Source organism: Fulmarus glacialis, unplaced genomic scaffold (assembly GCF_000690835.1).
Source record: "Fulmarus glacialis isolate BGI_N327 unplaced genomic scaffold, ASM69083v1 scaffold1836, whole genome shotgun sequence".
NCBI lineage: Eukaryota > Metazoa > Chordata > Aves > Procellariiformes > Procellariidae > Fulmarus > Fulmarus glacialis.
In genome coordinates, this window is record NW_009218509.1 from 1 (window position 1) to 22,279 (window position 22,279).

The following is a 22,279-nucleotide window of genomic DNA, read 5'->3' on the forward strand; positions in this document are numbered from 1 at the left end:
GGTAACGGCCGCTGATGAAGGAGGCTCCGCCTGCATTCCGGTGCCTCAGCTTCCCCCGGAGCCTCCCCCGGCCCTTCAGGATGGTCCGCGGGCTGCGGGGCCCGCCCCGGGCCCCTGAGGCCGCGCTCGGAGGGAACCGGTTTCCCTGCAACCCTGCGGGCTGCAGCTGGCGGTCTCTTCCCGCCCTTGCCGTGGTGAGGAGGAGGGTGCTTGCAGGGCTTGATGCGGGTCTGCGTGTCAGCCTGGTCCCCACACGCAGACCCTGTGGTTTGGACCGTGTTAGGAGCAGCTGTGTTCAGGTACCCGGCGGGCGGGAAAAAAACCATCACATTAGGCATAGATGTGGTGAATCAAGCTATCACCTGCACGTTTTCGCTCCACAAAATCGTCTGAAAATTAAGTTTAGGTTGCCGGTAGTAACTGATGCCGTCTTGCAGTTTCTGTTGCTGCTGCTCAGAGATCTTCTGAGCCGCAAGATGTGCCCAGCTGGGTTGAGTTTCATTTCATTCTCAGTTTCCTTCTGCTTGGGATGTGAGAACTGGAAAAGGAATGAACTGAAAGTGAAAAATTACTGCTGGGGTAAAAGGGTCAGAAGCAGTAGTGGGGGTTTGGAGGGATTTACATGTTTGTAACGGTGGCTCACTGTCAATGTGGATTGGAGGGCTGGTCTCTGTATGCTGAGAAGTGTCATCTCTAAGAAATTAATTACTCTTAATGGCTGGATCTGGGCTGTTAAAAGGCTGAGATGGAGATAGTCTAGTGTTAAGGATTTTGTGATGTGCAGCAGCCAGACTGTTTTTGGAGTTTGCTGAGTAGCTCATTTTAATGGTGCATTGATCGATATATTTCTATTTCAGGTCCTGATCAGCAGCTCTGTCGTGATGCCTTCAGTGCCTTCTGTGCCTGAAGGAATAAAAATAGGGGGACTAGGAAAAGAAAAAAAAGAGTAAATAGTTTCATGTAAAGGGAGCATTAAGGCAAATTTACTAGTAAACACCTTTGTTCTTTCTCACCTTCCAGCTATGTTGAAAGTGGCCCCCCCCTTTTTTTTTTCTGTGACTCTGAATATACAATTTAAGAAAGTGGATTCAAAGCTGTTGATGGAGAACATCATTTATTCCAAGAGGAATGTCACTGTAGCATTGAGGTGTTTTTGTAAAGTTTAGGGGCTGTTCCTGCATGTTCAGTTCTGTTGTTTCTTGTGAAGAATGCATTTCCTTAACTGAGAGGTCTCTTTTGTTCCTCAGGCAGTGGCTCTAATCCTTTCCAGCATTTGGAGAAGAGTGCTGTGCTTCAGGAGGTATGAATAATCATAGTATAATACAGTTTAACTCTTGTTTGTTTGGTTTTTTCCCTTCAGGAAGTGTTAGCAGCTTAAGGAAGTTTTACAGTGCAACTCTTGGGAAATCTGAATGGCTAAATTCATGTAGTTAATTTAAAATAACAGGGTATGTAAATTAAGTGCACATGAAGTTACTCTATGAGGGGTTTATGTATGGTAATTAGATTACATGTGGCTTCTGCCTTCCATGCAGACATGCAGGATGTCGGCGTGCTCTTTCTGAAAAGGTGATCTGCCTGTTTTCCTGTGCTCGTTCAATGTACTGTATAACAAGTCTTCCTGCTTCTCTTTGTGTACTCCAAGTACGATTGCAAGTGGTGAGGTGAACGTGTGGTTAAACAATGGGGAATTCTGAAGGGTACAAAGAGCTCTAAGTCAGAACTTAATAATTTCAATTTTGTATTCTTACAGGTTAGCGCTAAGTAGTGTTTGGCTACAGATGCTATGGAAGGAATCGGGTTGTTATTGCTTTTATTTTAAAGTATTTTTGCTAGTCCCAGATGGTAAAACAAGTCGTTGAGCTTTGTTCAGAGTGCTGCCCATCCAGCAAACTAAACAAGCATTAGCTGAGTGACAGGAATATGCTTGCTGGGACACATTTTTAGAATGAAAACAGTTATAAGCTACTTGGTTGAAAACAAGCTGCTTTACTTTTTATGGTGAAAGAGAAATTATTGTTGCGTTACACTGTAATACTGTATTTATGCTCTGTTTGTAGGCACGTATCTTTAATGAGACCCCTATAAATCCACGAAGATGCCTGCATATCCTTACCAAGATCCTTTACTTGCTGAATCAGGTAATTTCTTCCCAGACAGAATGAATATTCCCGAGGCTAATTTCTGATAACTTGCATTGTGAAAGAAGTTTTATACCTCTTCCTGTCAGATTAGGGAGGTAGCTTTTAAGGAGATAAGAAATGGAGTGTTTATGCTGTAGTATTATGTTCTTCCCTCTGACTTTGTCACTAAGGTGAGTGAGATATGTGTCACTGAAGCTTTTAAGACTGTTTTTCTGAGTGCGAAGTGAGAGCTGCTGGTTGGTCTGTGATCACCGCAGCACTGTGCAATGAAAAAGCCACTTGTGTTTGCCCAGCTAAAGTAGGAATAACTGAGGTGAGGTAAGAAGATAGGCCAGGAAGCGATGAAGTGGAAGGTGTCTTTTTGTTTGGGGAGGAATTGGAAGCGTGATGAGGAAGGAGATTTTCGTTAGGTGTCCGCATAGATCAGGTTTCCTGCATGTCAGGCAGTATTTAACATAGAGTTACGATCAATTAGGAGGGACCTTTGCTGTTTAGTCTTAATTGGCACGAGTTATCTTTAAGTAAGAAAAGATCTTCTCAAAGAAAAGATTCTTGGTGTGTGGGTAGGTATTATAAGTGGAGGCTGAAAGGTGGAGGCAGATGAATAATGACAGTGTTTTTTCTCTCACTTCTTGTATGCTATTTTAAGGGTGAACACTTTGGAACCACTGAAGCCACAGAAGCTTTTTTTGCAATGACCAGATTATTTCAATCTAATGATGTAAGTACCTAGTGTTAACTGCTTGCTGTCTCCCTGGTTTTGTCTGGATTTGCAGTAATTACAAAACACTGGGATATTGGGATGTGGGAGGAGGGTGAGGCAAGTACTTCAGAGAACAAGCTCTGCCCGCAAAGTACTTGCTGAAGGCAATTCATGGTTTGGACACAAATGACTGAATAATAACATACAGTTACTTCTGCAGGTTGGTTTTGGTGGTGGGGTTTTTTTCTGAGTTGAATCACTGTTGTAAAGAATGTGTATAATGACAGAAAGCCTTAATATACAAATCAGTGTAATTTTATGACTCTTTCTTACACTTGCAAATAATTCCCATCTGCTTAACTCAAAATAGAATTTAAAAGTTGCCTGCAGATCAAATACTGCTATTCCCTAGAGCAACTTGCTCTATTCGTGAGTCAGCATGGAGTCAAGGGATGAGAACATCCTAGAAATGCTGGATTAAACTTTGGACTTTGCCCAATGTAAATTCCTTCTCTGATCTCTGTTGCAGAGAGTGTAAGAACTCGGAGAAGTATGCTTCATGTGATGGGTCTCATTAATTTTTGTTAAAAATGAAATGGCACTTCATGTTTTTTAGAGATTTGGCTGGGGAAGGTTGTACGTGTAGCTGTTCAAAGATGGAATGAAAATTTTGGAAGTACAGAGTGTTTGAGACCTTTCTTATATCCACATTTTAGAAAGTAGGGTTTTTAAAAACGTAAACATGTCATTTGCTTTCAAAGAATTAAAGTGTCAGTGCTCTTTGCATATTTCTATTTTTCTTTTACAATAACAAATAGATCAGAGGAAGTTGTTTTTAAAGATTTTAACTGATAATTGTGAGGCTTCTGCATACAGATGTGATGTATCACTTCCTTCATAATTAACATGTGGATTTTTTTTTTTCCCAGTCTTACAATTTTACAAGATACATATCTCTTATTCTTCTCCTGGTTTGTTTGATAGCAGGGAGTAAGGCTGTTATCCGGTTATCAAATATAGTTTTACTTGTGTGCTTATAACTTTGTATAGAAGCGGGGAAGAAGGTGTTCTATTTATAAGTTTATTTAACTTTTAAAATTAAATATTTAACTTTTAAAGTCTATTTAACTTTTAAAACTTCTAGGAAGTGTTTATTCATAATATCCATTGAGTTTAATGGTTTTCTGCGCTACACTTTCACAGCAAACCCTTAGAAGAATGTGTTACCTTACTATCAAAGAGATGGCCAATATTTCTGAGGATGTCATCATTGTCACAAGCAGGTAGTAGACCCTACAGAAAACAAGTATGAGAGCTCTGAAACAAGCAGCTGCATCTTAATGTGTTGTCTTAGCTGCTATGGTTTTATGTAATTACCCTTTATAAAGGATACAGCAAGCGAAAACACTGTGTTCCATGATACAGAGTATGTGTCACCATATGAAACGTTAATTTCTTCCTACTGTCTTATTAGGCTTTTCTAAAAAAGCAAGAGGCTTGCCTACAGTTTATCAATCGGTTGCTACTTTGTTTTCTTGTTGGGTTGTTTGGGTTTTTTTAATTATTGGTGCTTGGTGGTTTTGTCAAAACGTAGGCTGTTACGTCCGTTTCGCTTCACTATTGGAGCAGTCAGGGAAAAGCAGAGCAAAGCTCAGTTCAGTCTGCCAGCTCAACTATCAATTTTTTTGACTACAGAATAGACATTACAGTTGTTGCGAGACGAAAAATTGGATCTGTGGCATGTGCTAAGTGATTGTTTTATTTTATATCTTTTAAAAACTGTTCAGCAAACTAAACTTTGCTGTTATCTAAACCAAAATTTCATGTGGTAGAAAGAAGAATGCCACTAAGAAGGAGAATGGCTGAGCTAAATAAACCAGGCCTGTGGCAAAGCAATATTATGGACAATGCATTTTTTAATGTTCTGTATTTCCACAGAATCTGATGTTAATAATTTTCAAATAGCTAATTATTAAAAGGTTGTTTCTAGCCAATACTAGAGCTTAGCAGTTATGTGGTAACAGCTGGAAGAACAGCTAAATGAGATGAGGTGAATGTCACAAAAGGACCAAGACATCGAGATATTAAGGAAGTCTTAACAGGATGTCTTTGATTATTTTAGTTTGACCAAAGACATGACAGGGAAGGAAGATGTTTACCGAGGGCCGGCCATCAGAGCGCTCTGCAGAATCACTGATGTAAGTACAAATCACATCACTGTTGTGGGGGAGATGATGAGTGTGTTTAAAATAGAAAAACTACTCTCTCACAGGGTGTATTCTTATAGTAGTAATGGAACTGCTGCTTTAGGGAGGACTGCTCTGAAGCCCTCTGCAGATGTGAGGAACTCTGTGGAGCTATAGCACTGTAAGCATGGAGTTAGAAGGCAGGAGCTTTGGAGCTCTAGTTTCCGATCTGAGATTGCTTTGCTGTAGACTTTGATCGTGTCACTTAACCTTCAGGACTGGGCAGGTGATACTCATGTCTCCCTTGCAGACGTGTGTGTTTTCAGAACTAGTTCAAGATTTTTTCTGAGGTGCTTTTGAATATGGTGTGCACATATTTTTTCCTTATACTGCTTTTATGCTCTGCGTCCAAAGTATCAACACTTTTCTTTTTCCCTTTCTTAGGGTACGATGTTACAAGCCATTGAGAGATACATGAAGCAAGCCATTGTGGACAAAGTCCCCAGTGTGTCTAGTTCTGCACTGGTGTCTTCCTTAGTAAGTAAAGCAGTAGATTATTGTAAATCTGTGCATTGTGTTGTGGCTGGGAAGGCTAGTCTGCTGCATGTGTAGCTCTGCCTGGCCTTTGTTTTGCTCTTTCTTCATCTCCTTTTCCTTTGACATGACTTCTTCATCTCCGCACTGGAAAAGAAACAAAAAATAGTAGCAATGGAGTTTCCTTTGTCTCAAGCAGACTCTGTCTTCTCAAACTCCTTCCTTAATGTTCTGTTGCTTTAGAATACCCCAACTGTAATAACTTTAAGTGCAAAGTGCTCAGTCATCTCTCTGTGCAGTTAGTATAGAACATTAATTTCTCTGGGGAGGGGCCTTGTCTGTTTTGAAAAGTCAAGCACACTGATGACCATAAAAGTGCTTATCAGTTTGGTGAGAGTGAGTAGAAACAACCTGTTCTGTGCCATGGAAGAACTAACACTGATGACTCTGAAAGAGCGTATGAGTTCTGTAACAGGACCTAAAAGCAGTCTGCTTTGTGCTCTGCAAAAAACAAATCCATGAAATTGCTGCCCTGATAAGACTGCAAATCAGGATTATTTTTGCTAGTATGTAGCAGGAGGGCTGGATGTAGAAGTTCACTCTGTTTTTCTCTCCCTTGTTTAGGAGAAAAGGCTGGAAAAGATCTCGCTAGGTTAATATTTTTATTAAAGAGGAGAATACAAGTGAAAGCATGGTAGTCTGAGACTGAGATGTAAGAAAAACAGTGGTTTATAGGTACATAGGATAAAGAGACTGGCTGCACTGGTAAATCAAGAAGGCAGAGCAGGAGGTAAGAGGTCCAGCTGATGAGGTGGAGTAGAGCCTGTGTTAGGACCTGTTAGGACCCTGAGGGGGCAAACAAAGCTGTATTAATACTGACAACCGAAGTCTTCCTGCTGGACTAACCGTAGGCAGGTGAATTGTCCTAATATTGTCTTCTGTCCTGTTTGAACATAAACATAAACCCTCCGAGTTACTTTTCTCTTTATTGAAACAAGTGCATCCATACAATCTATGTATTTGGGAGTTATTCTTTGTTACCTATAGTACGCAAAAAAGCCCTAAATTGTCTCAAAGTCTTTAAACTTAAAAACTGAAAACAAGGCTCACGGTACTTCACTGTGCTTCTAATGTTAGTTTGTCTGCAGTCTCAATTTGTGGCTTCTTCCAGCATATGATGAAGATCAGTTATGATGTAGTCAAACGGTGGATCAACGAAGCTCAAGAAGCAGCTTCTAGTGACAACGTCATGGTGCAGGTATGTTTGAGGGTGGTTGCCCCAGGAAGCTCTAAATACACTACAGGGTTTTAATGGTATTCTGTGAGTTCTTAAGATAACCTTAGAAAAAGTAACTGGTTTTCCTTTTTCTCTTATTCTTTTAAAAACAAGAATTGTGACTTGAGGGAAACGACTTGACTGCTTCAAAAAATCATGAGTTTCTCCATGATCCCAGTGCAAGATTCTTAATTAAGAGTTGGCTCTTTAGTGCAGTCCTCTGCCCTTTCCCTGCTAACCTTCTGATAGCTGGGATGCCACTGACTGTTTCACAGTAGTCGTTGCAGAAGGGCTTTGAATCTAAGTTTTCAAAAAGCTCAAGAAATTCTCTCACTACCTCCCAGAACACCAGCATCTTTTCTCTTGGCCTTCAGAAAATTTGCCGGTTGCTACCGGACCACAGAGATTAGCCTGAGTCTCAGTAAGATATCCATATTAGCAAAATCTTTGCACAAATACTCCAAACAGCTGTGGAAACGAAAGTATTCTGTATGTTCAGTCAGTGTTATGGATTAACGATCAGAAACAAATCTGTAAAATCATCTCTGTTCTTGCCTAGTTAGCAGCTTCCTTAAGCCTTACTGTGAATCAGTCTTACGGCAAAAAAACCCAAAACAACTTGATAAGCAACTAGAAATGTTCCTTTGTACTTTCACCATAAATGCCTCGAGGATTTTTCTAAGGTCAGCTGTCATTTAAAGGCCTTGGGATATCCTGGATGTTGAGTGTACTAGAAATGCAAGTGTTATTGTGTAGTATAATTTAGTAAGCTGAAGCCTTTGAAGTTCTGATGTTTAATGGGGAGAAAAGGGAGTAAACTAGCTTCATGGCTGTTATGATCTTCAGAAGTATGTGTCTTATGGTGGACAGGAAGGGGAAGGAAATACTGCAGATCTTTGCAACTTGTCAGGAAACTTGGATCATTTGAGGCTTTCTGCTAGGAAACGGCAATTATTAGCCCTCTTTTATGTCTTACAGTCTGGCTTTTCCAACTGCAGTGTGTATTCAATACCTGCACATCTCTGTTTCTGATTTCCTAGTACCATGCTTTGGGGCTGCTCTATCACCTTAGAAAAAATGATCGTCTTGCAGTTTCCAAGATGTTGAATAAGTTCACTAAATCTGGACTGAAATCCCAGTTTGCATACTGCATGCTGATCCGAATTGCAAGCAAACTCTTGAAGGAATCTGAAGAGGGGTGAGTAAGAGGCAGCATGTGAATTACAAAACTAATTATAGTTTGAGGTAAACAGTAGCTAGGAAACTTGAGTTTTTTAAAGTTTGTGGAAATCTACACACGGAGAGAACTGTAGTGTTAAAAATAGAATGCAGATGCAGAATGCTAAACTGAATTGAGCGGTGGTACGTGTGGCAGTTGTGTGGTGGGGTTTGGATTTTTGTTTCGGCACCGTACCACCAAAACTTAGCTGAGAGTAGGATTAAAACTGCAGAATAATCTCTGGAAAGGTTTTGTACTTTGTCTAGTTAGATGCATTTCAAATGCAATAAGGATCTGCCTGTGTTGTGGGGATATAGATAAAAGGATCTCTCTTATTCTGATTTCCCACTAGCAGAGGAGGAGTTACTTGAGAAATTCACCTCCTGATGAAATTCTTTTATCAGTGGAAATTTTTATTAGTGGTGTGTGATACATGATTAATAATAAAGTATGTAATTCTGGAGTGCACCATTTCTAGCTTGAAGAAGATAATGTAAAGATGAATAGAATAACAGTAAACAGAAAGTTTAGAGCTCAAGTATGAGTTGAGCAATATGGCGGTGTGGGCAACATGAAAGCCAGTGCATTAGTTGTGCTTTCTGTCAAGTTCCCGGAAAGGTGGTTATTAGTGGTTTGTATGTAATTCAGCATCATGCTATGAAATGTCTTCTTGTTTGTAGCCATGAAAGTCCGCTGTTTGACTTCATTGAGAGCTGTCTGCGGAATAAGCATGAAATGGTTATTTACGAAGCTGCTTCTGCAATCATCCATCTCCCAAACTGCACAGCCAGAGAGCTGGCACCTGCTGTTTCAGGTTGGTCATAGAGTCCTTCATACCACTGATGCAGCTGAAAGAAAGGGTGGTAAAGCATGTCAGAGACAGTACAGCATAACTAAAATACTGGACTTAAAACCTGAATTTTCTGATTGTCCCCATGTTAGAGGGCTTTTGGATGAGAAGCAGGCTGATCCCATTTTCCCATTTCATCCAAAGCTTTAGAGAATGAGCACTAGAGGTGGCACAGTGCGATGCTTGCCTTTTTCCAGCTGCTGGAAGTTGGGGTGGGAGGGAAGGTAGAGAACTTGGTAGCACAGATGTGCCACAGACGACTACACAAACCACCTATTACTGATATAAGATGAAAAACAGGAGGTTATTTTAACTTGCTTCTGAAGCTAGTGATAAATTAGGAATAGAGCTGCATGAACATTTAGCAGCATGTAGCTGAATGCAGATACGTAAGAATCATAGAATCATTAAGGTTGGAAAAGACCTCTAAGATCGAGTCCAACCATCAACCCAACACCACCATGCCCACTAAACCCTGTCCCTGAGCGCCACATCTACACGCCTTTTAAATACTTCCAGGGATGGTGACTCCACCACTTCCCTGGGCAGCCTGTTCCAAGGCCACTCTTTCAGTAAAGAAATTTTTCCTAATGTCCAATCTAAACCTCCCTTGGTGCAACTTGAGGCCGTTTCCTCTCATCCTATCGCTAGTTACTTGGCAGAAGAGACCAACTCCCACCTCGCTACAACCTCCTTTCAGGGAGTTGTAGAGCGTGATGAGGTCTCCCCTCAGCCTCCTCTTCTCCAGGCTAAACAGCCCCAGTTCCCTCAGCCGCTCCTCATCAGACTTGTTCTCCAGACCCTTCACCAGCTTCGTTGCCCTTCTCTGGACACGCTCCAGCACCTCAATGTCCTTCTTGTAGTGAGGGGCCCAAAACTGAACATATATATGTATATGTATGTATATATATGTATATATGTGTGTGTGTGTGTATGTATATATATGTGTGTATATATATATATACACACACTTTCCTCTCTACTCTCTTTCTTTGAAAGAGACTATATCTGATTTTCTGCTGTGGTCAATTCTGACTAAACTATTTGCATCTCTCAATATCAAAGTGCTGGCACAAGGCAATTTCCCTTTCCTCATCTGGTGTGGTCATGAGGGCTCTCGCTTTCTGCTCCTCAGGCATTACTGGGCCTAGAGTTGCAGTACTGGGAGCTGGTTTTTGTTAAACATTCGCTACGCTGTAACATTTTATTGTGAGTTACTTCTCTTGATTTTTTTTTTTTTTTTTTTTCCCCCAGTGCTGCAGCTCTTCTGTAGTTCTCCCAAACCTGTCTTGAGATATGCAGCTGTACGGACCCTTAATAAAGTGAGTGCTTCCAAAACTTCTAAACAAGCATAAATCTCTGAGCATCAGAGGAAGCCAGACTTAAGTGCCTAATGGTGTGTTACCTGAAGTAGAGCACCTGCTCTTGTGATTACTGTATTTGGAAATGCTCCATGTTGGAGAAGTGGCTTTTCCATTGGCCAGATCTTCTGGTGTGACAGAAATCTTCTCTGCACTCAAGCTATGTTTGCTCATTTCTGGACCGCAGGGCTATAACAAGCTGTAGTTGGATAGCTTGTGAGCTTTCAGCTGTACAGAAGCGGAGTCCCAGGTATTTAATACCGCAAAAAGTGTGAATAGGATGTGTGCGAAGGAAATAATATTCTGATTTCAAAGCTGCACACCGTAACAGAAGCAGTTTGTGACTGTCAAAGCCATGAGCTGTAACTTAGAGTTAGAGGAGTTCATTTGAAACACTGAAACAAAAGAATCTGAGCTTTGGTTGCATCCTGCCACAGTGATATGATGTAGGTTTAGTTGCAATCCTTGTGGAACAGAGCAGTGCTTGAAAAAAATGTGGGCTTTAATCCTTGCCCCATCAAAAGCTTTGAATTGTAGGATGATATTGCTCCTATATCATTTGGAATTTCATTCTTTACAGGTGGCCATGAAACATCCATCTGCAGTCACTGCCTGCAACCTGGACCTGGAAAACCTCATCACTGACTCCAACCGCAGTATCGCCACCCTCGCCATCACCACCCTGCTGAAGACAGGGAGTGAGAGCAGTGTAGACAGGCTCATGAAACAGATCTCTTCCTTCGTGTCAGAAATATCAGATGAGTTTAAGGTGTGGCATTGGAGGCCTCTGCTCTTTCCAGCTGCAGGTTTTTCTCCCATTCTTGTTTTTATGAAGCTTTTCCCTTGTGTTAATCCTTCAATGACTTAGTCTGATAGAGCAAAGCCAGCCTGAAATTCAGAAGGTGTAGTCCCCTGTTTTCCAACTTAAATATACTGTGTCGTTTCCTCCCACCACTCCAGGAAAGGATAAATGTCATTTGGTGGATTCCTGGCTCCTGTGCAGTATCCTGCAAAACCTTGTACTGCCTTCTAGTTGCCTCTTTGGAGAGGAAGAGGGATTTAACTGTTCTGATTGAGTCTGTCTCACTTCAGTCTGATACATAGCTAGGAAATAGTGCGAACTGTGAATTTGTTCTTCATTTGTCAAGTTTAGTCACTAGGAACTCAAGTAATAATTTGGTTAAGGATGGTAGTTCACTTGTACCTGTACCTCTTACACCATGGAGTTGCCTTGAGGAGCATAGCATTGTCCACTAGTGTACAGTGGTCTTAAGTTATTGTTTTTATGAGAAAGGGAAACAAGTATTAGACAAGTTTAAAATTGCAAAGAGTTTTATTGACAAAATGTAACTGGTTAAGTTATAATTAGGTCAGGATCATCACTGGGCAGAGGAAGCGAGGTGAAGCCTTTGAATTAATGTAGTCTGTCTTAAATTACAGTCCCTCTAGCAGAGCCAGGTCTTGCAGCATGGTAGCGTACCTGAGACTCCACCACCTGATTTTTGTTCCTTCTTGTACATTAATTTAATCTGTCAAGGTGACAGCTTGAGATAGTGAGAAGCCTGTATTTTTCATAGAAAAATAAATGCACGTGACTAACATCCTTCTCTGTTGTTTTGCAGGTAGTGGTAGTACAGGCTATCAGTGCTTTGTGCCAGAAATACCCTCGGAAACACAGCGTCATGATGACCTTCCTCTCCAATATGCTCAGGGATGATGTATGTTTGAAACTTTCTTCGTGTAGTTGTTGGCACGTAGCTCTGATAGATAGTATGAAGGGTCTCTTCTGTCTTATGTCAGTGGGTACACAGCGATGGGGGGGCCTGACTGATTACCAACACCTTGTTTATCTCGTGAGCCAGACCTGTCTGAAATGTGCTTATGAATTAGAGCTGGTACATCAAAAACTGATCTGAAGAGCTATTCAGATGATGTGCCTATGTGGGTCAGGGGGGACTGGGAAGACCCTGTTAGGCTATCCAGCACAGCTTCTTTTTTCTCGTTATGTACAAATGTTTGTTTTTGTCGATGGAAAGAAGTAATTGAAGCGTGAGGGGAACTGAGCAGCACTGTGGTCTGAGCTCTGCCTGCCGGGTCAGTGTCCTTGATTTTCTTTTCCCAGGGTGGCTTTGAGTACAAGCGAGCCATTGTGGACTGTATAATCAGCATCATTGAGGAGAATCCCGAGAGTAAGGAATCGGGCTTGGCTCACCTCTGCGAGTTCATTGAAGACTGCGAACATACTGTCCTAGCCACAAAGATTCTGCATCTGCTGGGGAAAGAGGGGCCGAGGACTCCATCCCCGTCCAAGTACATCCGCTTCATATTCAACAGGGTGGTGCTGGAGAACGAGGCTGTGAGGGCTGGTAAGTTCAGCTCAAATGCTTGATGGTTTCATATCTGAGCTCTGCTAGAAATCTCGGGGCTGAAACTGGGTTTGGGGGTGGGAGGCAATGGTTACTCCACAGGCACTGCGAAGAGCTAGCTCTTACGTGCATCAGTTTTGAAGGTGATTTTATCCTGCAACGTGTTTAAAGTCTTCCTATCATCCTGGTGTCAGCATTTGGTCCTCCTGCTTTGCAGAACATAAGCAATATATTAGCTTCTAGGCACTTCTTTGAATGTCTCCCGAAAGTAGAGAGGCAATACGTGAGGAGGGGATGCTGCTACTTCCCTAAGAAGCATAATTGTCTGCTATAGACTTATCATCTTTTTATGTGGAAATCTCCCCTCCACAAGATAAAGATTCCTCCTTGGAAGCATGTTGCAGACTGGTACCTCCTTCCTGCGGAGCCTTTACAACAAATCCTTTAGAGTGTTCAGCCTTTTTTCACACTTGGGACTTGGTATTGGAGGGATATCAGCATCAGCTTGATCTCCTGCCTGTTAGAAGAGGAAATACTGCTGGGAGAGAGGAAGCAAAATGAGCTCACAAATACAGTGTGGTCCAGATTGCATTTGATTTTTGGTGACAGCTCTTTTGGTCACAGTTTCCTAATTATGACCTGGGAGCACATGAAGAGCATCCCCCAGAGAACATACGCTGTATAGAAAATTTGTCATTGTAAAGATACGGATTCTTCTATAACCACCAAGGCCATAAAGCTTGTACTTCCTTACAGAGCTTTCTATTCTTTCTATATGTGGAATTTTTTCAGGCCAATGCTGAGCTGAGATTAGATTAGTTTGGACAGGCAGCTCTAAGTGGTTGCTGAGGAGTTTCAGCTCCTTGCAGAGTCACTGGATGCAGTCTGGCCCTGGTCACCACTGGACGCATGTCACCCCTGTGTGTGAAGAACCGATTTATCTGGGGGTGTGAGCTACAGCTAATGGCAGAGGGGCCAACAACTGGAATGAGCCATGGAGCTTGAACTAACCTTATCTGTTAGAGAGTTCTCTCAGAACAGTTGCGGGGCTGTTGAGCTGATCTTGTTCTGTTATTCCCTGACACGAAACTATTTCTGTTTGAAAATATGGAAATAGTTTAGCCTTTTTGTGTTATGGAAAGATTTATGGTGTCAAAGTGAACACCTGTGTAAATTGGAACTTGAGGACAACAGTACGCACAGTGCTTTGAATCTGACTGTGAGGACGTGTTTGCGTGTAGCTTGAGCACCTCTGACATCTCCCCCTTTTCTTCTCTAGCCGCTGTAAGTGCGCTAGCAAAGTTTGGTGCCCAGAATGAGAATCTTCTTCCGAGCATCTTGGTGCTTTTGCAGAGGTGAGTGGGTATAGCTGTGCTGTGCATGTGCGGAGCTTGTCGGTAACACTGGTGGTCTGGCTCCGCAGAAGAAGCAAGGTCAGACCAGATCAGAACTTGCACTGGGGTTGTCACAACGTACCAGTAGAGGAGTCGGGAGAGGGCTGTCTTCTACCCTTCCCTCCTGGCGGAGGAGGGAGCATAGCACTGCTGGAGATAAGCAAATGAAAGATGTGGTTGGTCATGAAAACATCTGATAGTAATCTGGTCTGAGAACTTTCCTCAGTGGGTAATAAATCTACAGTGGCTTAGTACAGTTTTTGCATCCCTTGAAGCAAGAAAATATATTTCCGTGTTACTCATAAATAACTTTTGTGTACACTTGAGTAGCGATCTCAGGTGTTCCCATTTCACAGGTTCGTGTCTCTTGTTAAGATCATTCAGCCTCCTTAAATTGTCTGTACCATAAATGTCATGTTCTTCATTTGTATAGCACTATAGTGTAAACTTACACCATATCTGACTTCTGTGGTGAGAGGGAGAATTCAAATTATGAAGTGCTTCAGGCAGAAGGCAACCTCAGTGGAGGTGCAAGTGAATTACAACTGCAAGAAGTGACAAGTGAGCAATGTGGGGAGGGAGGGCAGTTGCCAGGAGGGAGAGAGAAGCTCTCTTTATAAACCACCCACTATAACTGAAAAACTAGGTGAATACTTGAGCACACAGCCATTTTTTCAGTCTGACATAGAAAGCAGCTTTAACATGTGTATTTTTGTAATCTATTTCTTCTGCTTTTGTTCTATTGTGAAAGAATGCTGTTAAAAAAAAAAAAGTGCAACCACATGGTGCCCATCAGAATGATTAGCCATAAAATGCAGGTGTATATTTTATAATCTAGCTAGTGTGCATGGTGTTAACAATTCACATACACATCTCCTTTAATCTTAGTTTTCTGATGTGACACTTGCATATAAACTTCAAGTTAAACTTCAACTACTGTGTTGTATGAACACTTTGTTTGCATAATTTGAAAATCTATTGAGGGAGCTCAGACTATCATTGCAGTATCAAGTCCAACCTTGTCAGTGCCATTTTTAGCTCAGCTCTCACGATGTCCTGAGCTGCCTGACTGCTGTCCTCTTGTTCCCCAAAACAGGTGCATGATGGACAGTGATGACGAAGTTCGGGACAGAGCAACATTCTACTTGAATGTACTGCAACAGAGACAGATAGCACTGAATGCTGCTTATATTTTTAACGGTCAGTGATAGAAAGGAAAGAAGTCTGAGCTGTTATTTCACATTCTGTATTATGGGTGGGCTTTGTTGCTGTAAGAATAATTTTCTGTAATATGACTTGGGTCAGAGTAACTAGAAAGGACAGAACTGTGTTTTTTTCTGGCCCTAGCGCTTTCCTATGAAGTACTTGTGCTGACTGAGAATGGCAGATTTAGCAAAATATGGGAAGGATTGTCTAGGAAATGGAGCAGGAGTAGGGGGTTGGGCTTTTTTCATCATTGCCTCTTCCTTCACTTGGAACAATTTTCTTAATCTTTGCTCCATCTTCTCCATTACAAAATGAAGATGACACATCTTGTTGCCAGGATTGGTTATAAAGATGTTTTATGGTCTGTAGTTGAAGGTTCATGCAAGGAGAGTATTTAACATATTTAAGACTATTGCAAGAGGACTTTTCTTGAGTGAGGTGTTTAGACTGCAGTACCCTCTGGAATGGCAACTTTCTGCATCATCTTCAGAGCAGTTTTTTTAATTCTATCCAGTGTCTTGAAAAATTTAGTATGTGTGTTTGTATTTACTGAGAAATGAAAGTGCTTTTACCAGCTTTTTATTAGCCAAAGTCCAAACCGTGTCTATCTAGTTGTAAACTCTAGATGCCTCACAAGAGTTTTTCTCTGCAGCAAGAACCAATGAAGAGGCTACAGAGAAGACCTCTTTAAATAATCTTCCTTGTTTATATCTCAAGAGGGAGGTAACTGACACACAGATAAGTTTTTCAGACTCTGGCATCTTACTGCTTTTGGTGCAGTGGGAAATCCAAAATTCGCACTGTTCATTTGTGAACCCTATATCGTAGTGCCTGTAGGCCTCTGACAGTTCCTGCTATTAAAACTGAATTTTTCTGCCTGTGCTTCTACTTTGCAGGGTTGACAGTCTCTGTTCCTGGGATGGAGAAAGCCCTGCACCAATACACACTGGAGCCTTCTGACAAACCTTTTGATATGAAAACAGTTCCACTGGCTACTGCACCAATCTTTGAACAGAAAGCAGGTAACACCTGGGCTTCATTTAAATAGGCTGTAGGCAAGGCTATAAGCATGCAGGTTGCTGTAATGATACTTGACGTCTGTAAACTGGCTGCTGTCCTAGTAGGTTCAGGCCAAGACAGGAGGTGGCTCAGCTGAATGCCATACAGGTTACAGTGTCACTGGCTTTGCAGAAGCAAGCCTGCCTGATCTTCACGGATAAAGGAAAACAGCGCTTCTTCCGAAGGAATGTGGGTTGGCAAGAATGCCGTTATTCGTTCTGCTAATCTTCTTATCAGAGAGGAGTTTGTACATCATCAGAATTTATTAGTTCATAGATGTTTGAAAAAGTACATTCCAGAAGCGCTTAGTCACTTCACTGGCTTTCTTCCATGTTCTTGCACAATTCTTGCATTTTGACTTTGCGCAACTCTTTAAGAAAAGGTTTGGTTTTGGTTTTTTTTTTCCCCCTTCACCTTCTTCTTCTAGCTTTTTTGCTGGCTATTCTGGACTAAAGTGTGGTTTCTTCATCCTTACTCAAAATTCTCTCCTCTTCTCTCCTTACAATCTGACATTGCCTAGCAGAAAAGATATTTTAGTGTGTGAGGAACCAGGCTGGTAGTGGTTTGCAGCAAAGAAATTTCTAGTGGAGATCCAACGGCATGTAAAACTCCTGCATGGTGTAGTTGACGGCACAATGTCCTTGCTTTTTTATTTACAGAGATTGCCCTAGTGACTAGCAAGCCTGAGAAAGTTGCACCTTCACGTCAGGATATATTCCAAGGTATGAGAGAAGATCAGTGGGTCTCCAGCGCTTGAAGTGTTGGGAGGATTGCCACAGGTCAGACGGGAGCAATGAATGAGCCTGTCACTAAGCGTCTGTCATCATCTTTTCCTTTCTGTGCAGAACAACTGGCAGCCATTCCAGAGTTTAAGAGCTTGGGTCCGTTATTCAAGTCTTCGGAACCTGTGCAGCTCACAGAAGCAGAAACGGAGTATTTTGTTCGTTGTATTAAACACATGTTCACAAATCACATCGTTTTCCAGGTAAGAGAAGTTACATGCTTTTGCCAGAGTGCAGTAAGAGTTGGCCCTTAATGATGCCTGGGTGTAGCATAAACAGTGTTGTCGCTGTGCCCTGGAGAGGACAGCTTCTCTCTTAAGGGAGTGGCAAGGTAGAGTTAAGAGGGTGCGTGCTCCTTGCCTCAATGATCAAAAAAGGATGGGGGTTATGATCCCACCTGTTAAAGAATTCTAGTAAAATTGGAGAGAAAAGCTGTTTAGTGAGAACGGCAGGCTTGATCAAAGATGCGAGATTGTCTGCTGTATGCTGTGGAGTATTGTAGCTGATTTGGGGAAAAATTCTTGATTAGAAATGTTTCTTCTATGTTAAGTCCTTCTCAATTTATTTTGCAGTTTGATTGCACAAACACGTTAAATGATCAGCTGTTAGAGAGAGTCACTGTGCAGATGGAGCCGTCTGACGCTTACGACGTGATCTGTTGCATTCCAGCACCCAGCCTGGCTTACAACCAGCCGGGCATGTGTTACACCCTTGTCCAGATTCCCCAGGACGACCCCACTGCAGGTACCCATTGGGAGGGAGTAGTTCTGCGTGGCAAATCCCTCAAATGAAGTTTTTTAATTTTTGTTTAATAAAATGTTTAGCGTGTGGGATTTGGCAAGTGCATACTGAGATTCTAGTACTGTTTCTTGCTCATGGGTCACACGTTTTTTCTGTAGAACCTGTGTTTGTGCAAAATAGTATACACACTTTTTAACTAATCAGTGGTATTAGACGATTAAAAATGGGATGTTTGAGAGGATTGGAAAGCATGCAGGTAATACAGGAAAATGAATTTATTATCTTGAGTCAATGAAAGGGGTACCTTTGAAAATACGGATGTTTGGTAGTAGTCAGGAACAGAACTGGTAAAAGTAAAATACAAGTAGGAAAAAAAAAAAGATTGGTAGTTTGGGCCTCTACATATCTGGCTAATGCAATTTTTCCTCTCTTTAGAGAATTAGAAACAACTGAAATTTAGGAATGAGAGATTTTCTTGGGCATAAAACTTCCCTTTCTTGCATTTATTATTCACACTTAAAAGAAACTCCATTGGATTTGCAATTGGTTTAACATGACTCAGCTCATCAGCGGGGTGGATTTCTTGGTTATCGCTTTAATAGAGATGATCAGAATGAGTCTGAATTTCTTGAACTGTGGGTTTGGATCATAATCCACTTGCCAGAAACCCTTGCAGAGTTTCTCCTGGTAGCTAATGCTGGCTGGATCGCACTGCAGCACTCTGCAGTGGCCCTGTGCTTGTTACACTATGGCCCTGGCATACTCCTCCCTTGAGATCCTCTTTTGGCCTTCATCTTAGAGTCTGGGGGGAAATTTTATGTGAAGTCGAAAAATGCTTTGACTATGACCACGTCGCATCTTCTGGGGCAAAGCTAATGCACATTCTCTCCACTCCCTTTTTGGGAAGCGAGAGCTCAAGCGAAAGAAACTGCAGCACTAATCTGTACAGGCTTTTCTTCTCCTCCCCAGTTGCTTGTACTTTCAGTTGCACAATGAAGTTCACTGTTCGAGACTGTGACCCAAACACAGGCGTGCCAGAAGAAGATGGCTATGATGATGAATATGTGGTAAGTTCAGGACTGTTTTTTGTTACTAATTCTGAATACACGTGGCCGTTGGGTTGATGGTTTCCTTTCAGATCTGAAGCCGGTAGGAGACAACAGCAGGCCTGCCTGAAAAACCATTTCCAAAATATGGCAGCTTGTAACTAGATCTTTCCTCAAAACCTTGCTTCTGCCAATAGTTAAGCTTTAGTGCCCTAGATAGAATTTGTGGGGACAGATAGGAAGAAGGAAATAACTTCCATTGTCTTTTTTCAGAACTGCGGCCCAGTCTTTCTCTCCACCCCAAGCATTTGCACTTCTGTTTATTGCGTTCGTGTTATCAATCACTGAAATACTGAAAATCACTGAAATCACTGAAAAGTCAGATCTCGGGAAAATGCCTGCCTCTTGGGCTTGGAGGAAATAAAGGCTCCTTCTGGATTCTGAGAAAGTCTCTGTCCTCAGATGCCCAATAAGAGCTAGGATGGGCTTTGACTTACAAAGCGATTGCCCTATTTTTTGCTCTCCTTTGGTCTCACTGATGTTTTCATGCAAGTGTTTTTAAGCTTTACAGATGACCACCATAAATACTATTTTTCCTCTTTGCTTTTTAGATGCTATTATTATGTGCTTCTCTTGAAATTAAAACCAGGCATGCCAGAGTTGTCGTGGCAAAATGCTGCTGTCTCTCTTTGTCTTTCTTTCCCTTTCTAAGATTAGGATCATTTCTGTAATGGGCAGCTGAAAATCTCCCTTGCTTTTCTGTCAGTTGGAAGATTTGGAGGTGACCGTGTCTGATCATATTCAGAAGGTTTTAAAGCCTAACTTCGCAGCTGCGTGGGAAGAAGTGGGAGATGACTTTGAGAAAGAAGAAACCTTTGCACTTAGTTCGATTAAAACCCTTGACGGTGAGATGATCTCTCCCCATTTATTGGTGACCCACATAGTAATCCTGGTAAATCTGCCATGCTGGAGATATATTTAGCGTGGTAGGAGGAGAATTTGGTGCCTTCCAATGTGACATGATGTCCCAGCAACAAGGCTTTGTGTTGCAATGTTGGGATTATAGTGAGTGGAAGCTTGGCAGTGCTTTCTTGCTTGAGGCTGGTTGAAGGGAGCTGTGCATTCCTAGGCTGTTAAGACAGCAGAAGGGACATGGCAAGGTAGGTGTGTTGGTGGGGCTGCAACCAAGATAATGAATGGAAATGGTTCAGCCACATGGGTGCTTAGAGAATTGCAAACTAGTTCTCACAGAAAGCTTGGCACCACCCTGGAGGTAATTTTCTTATTCATTCTCTGAATGCAGAAGCTGTCAATAACATCATCAAGTTTTTGGGCATGCAGCCCTGTGAGAGATCAGATAAAGTGCCAGAGAACAAAAATTCTCACACGCTCTACTTAGCTGGTAAGTATTCATGCTATTGAATTCGATGTTTCCATGTCCCCACATAAAATTTGGGGGGTTTTGTTTTGTTTTACTAAATGAAGGGAAATGGATTAGGAGATTCTGCTCTTTTTGAATTTTCTCTGTAAAAAGCTGAAGTGAACCAGTGAGTTGAATGCAGCTGGTGCTGATTTGGAGCCTGCTGTTGAGGGTGTACTTAGGCTAGGCTGGGTCTCTCTCAAGTGCACGTATTCTTCCTGTGGGTAACCTTGCTTGAGGTTATCTCAGAAGGGGGTTCCTAGGACCACCTTGTTTTCAAGTTCCTGTCACTAAAGACACATCCTGAATTGGCCTGCAGTACCCACAACTTCTTGTATGCCTTGACCACAGTCACCAAACAGTTTTTGGCAATCCCTGGAAGTCGAAGTGCTCTACAAAACTTTATTGCAGTTATTAAAGCAAAACTGCAATGAACATGACAGAAGGGATGCACCTCAATTTATTTCAGAGGCAGAATTGGTAACTCCAGGACTGTCTGTATAGTGATGTTGAAGTGGGGCTGGAGACGGCTCGTCCTGCAGTCTGAATTGCCTCCCGGAGCGCCACTTCCAAGCCCTCTAATAGAAGCATAGGAGGACTGTTCCTCTCTTAAAGGCAGGGGCACTGAGCCAATGGACTGTGTCTTCATGACAGGATTACAGTATGTGTTGCCTTCTCAAACTGGAAGTGAGCTTCAGCTACCCGCTTTCTGATTGCTACCTATTTAAATCAGCCTAGTCCTCCAGCAGCGCTTGCTGACTCTGTTTCATTAGGACAGGATCTGTTATCTTCAGTCTCGGCCTCAAGAGCTTAGGGGATTTGGGGGTTTTGGTATTTTTTTTTTTTTCATTTCCCCCCTCTCTGCAACTGGCCGTAGACTGAATCTGTCTTGCACTCACCAGGTTGTTGGCTCCTGGGTTAGGACTAGATCACGGAGCCTCTCTTACTTAATCTCTCAAATGTTGCTTTGTCCCCAGGTGTATACAGAGGCGGCTGCGATGTGCTGGTAAGGTCCAGGCTTGCGCTAGGAGATGGTGTGACCATGCAGGTGACGGTTAGGAGCAAGGAAGAAACGCCCGCAGATGTCATCCTGGCTTCTGTAGGCTGAGTGTTACAGCGCATCGACTGTGGTGGAAACCTCCTTTGCAAGCACTGGTTGGGTATTTATCAGACATCGAGCAGCCTGTCTGTCCTCCTGCATGTAGTTTTTATTTCTTGATTTGGTAAATATTTTGTATGATGTTACAGTAGTGGCGGGCTGGTACTGAGCCCTTCCCGTGTCCCTTCCCTCGTTGTCACTTACACATTCCCGTCTAACTTATTACATCTCTGGCCACTTGCAGTAGAGCAGGGAAGATAAAAGATGCAGGTGGTAAGAAAATGGAATCAGACTTTTGTCAAAACTGATTTTTATTAACACAAAATAAACACTGGTCCAAGTGGTGGAATTCATATGAATTACTGTTAATAAAATAGACATTTCTTGTTCTAATTCTGTCTGCTTCAGTACAGAAAAAGTAGCCCATAATGGCTGTTTACCCAGCAGAAGCCCCTTATTCCTAAAGGGATGCTATTAAATTTCAAACATAAGCAGTTAAAAACCACACAAAACCTGCAGAGTCTGCCAGCCTGCAAATTTACAGTATCTTGATGATTGTCTCCTCTGTTCCACACAGAAAAATCAATGTACAGAGAGAGAGATTAAACTTCACCTATCAAGGCATATTCAATTCTCTGAGCTTTATGTCAGGTAATACCGAACAACAGTGCAGCCTTTTCCTGGGCTCAAAGACGTGAAACATCCTGTATCAAAAGTTGGGAAGAGAGGGGGAAGGAGGGACCTTGCGGTGACTTCCTTGTGAGGAAAGTTCTGCATCTCTCTGCTGATGAATTTTGGTGTTTCTTTAGTTATTGAGTCAGGGTGAGGACGGAAGGAATACTATTTTAATGCTAATTTAAACAGCTGTCCCAGATCCCTGTGGCTGGATGGCT

General features: G+C 42.1%; 1 protein-coding gene across 1 annotated transcript; it reads left to right on the forward strand.

The window, feature by feature from the left end:
• Nucleotides 1–1,247: 1,247 nt before the first annotated feature.
• On the forward strand, nucleotides 1,248–21,868 carry LOC104069723 (coatomer subunit gamma-2; the record flags this gene model as incomplete). Its single annotated transcript, XM_009580052.1, has 23 exons — nucleotides 1,248–1,300; nucleotides 2,061–2,141; nucleotides 2,794–2,865; nucleotides 4,051–4,130; nucleotides 4,970–5,045; nucleotides 5,478–5,570; nucleotides 6,739–6,825; nucleotides 7,884–8,041; nucleotides 8,743–8,876; nucleotides 10,167–10,234; nucleotides 10,854–11,042; nucleotides 11,896–11,991; nucleotides 12,396–12,639; nucleotides 13,919–13,994; nucleotides 15,130–15,233; nucleotides 16,136–16,261; nucleotides 16,958–17,020; nucleotides 17,144–17,283; nucleotides 17,653–17,824; nucleotides 18,791–18,888; nucleotides 19,634–19,772; nucleotides 20,171–20,269; nucleotides 21,265–21,868. Coding segments are annotated over 23 exons (2,579 nt in total), but the record flags the coding sequence as incomplete, so codon positions are not given.
• Nucleotides 21,869–22,279: the final 411 nt, after the last annotated feature.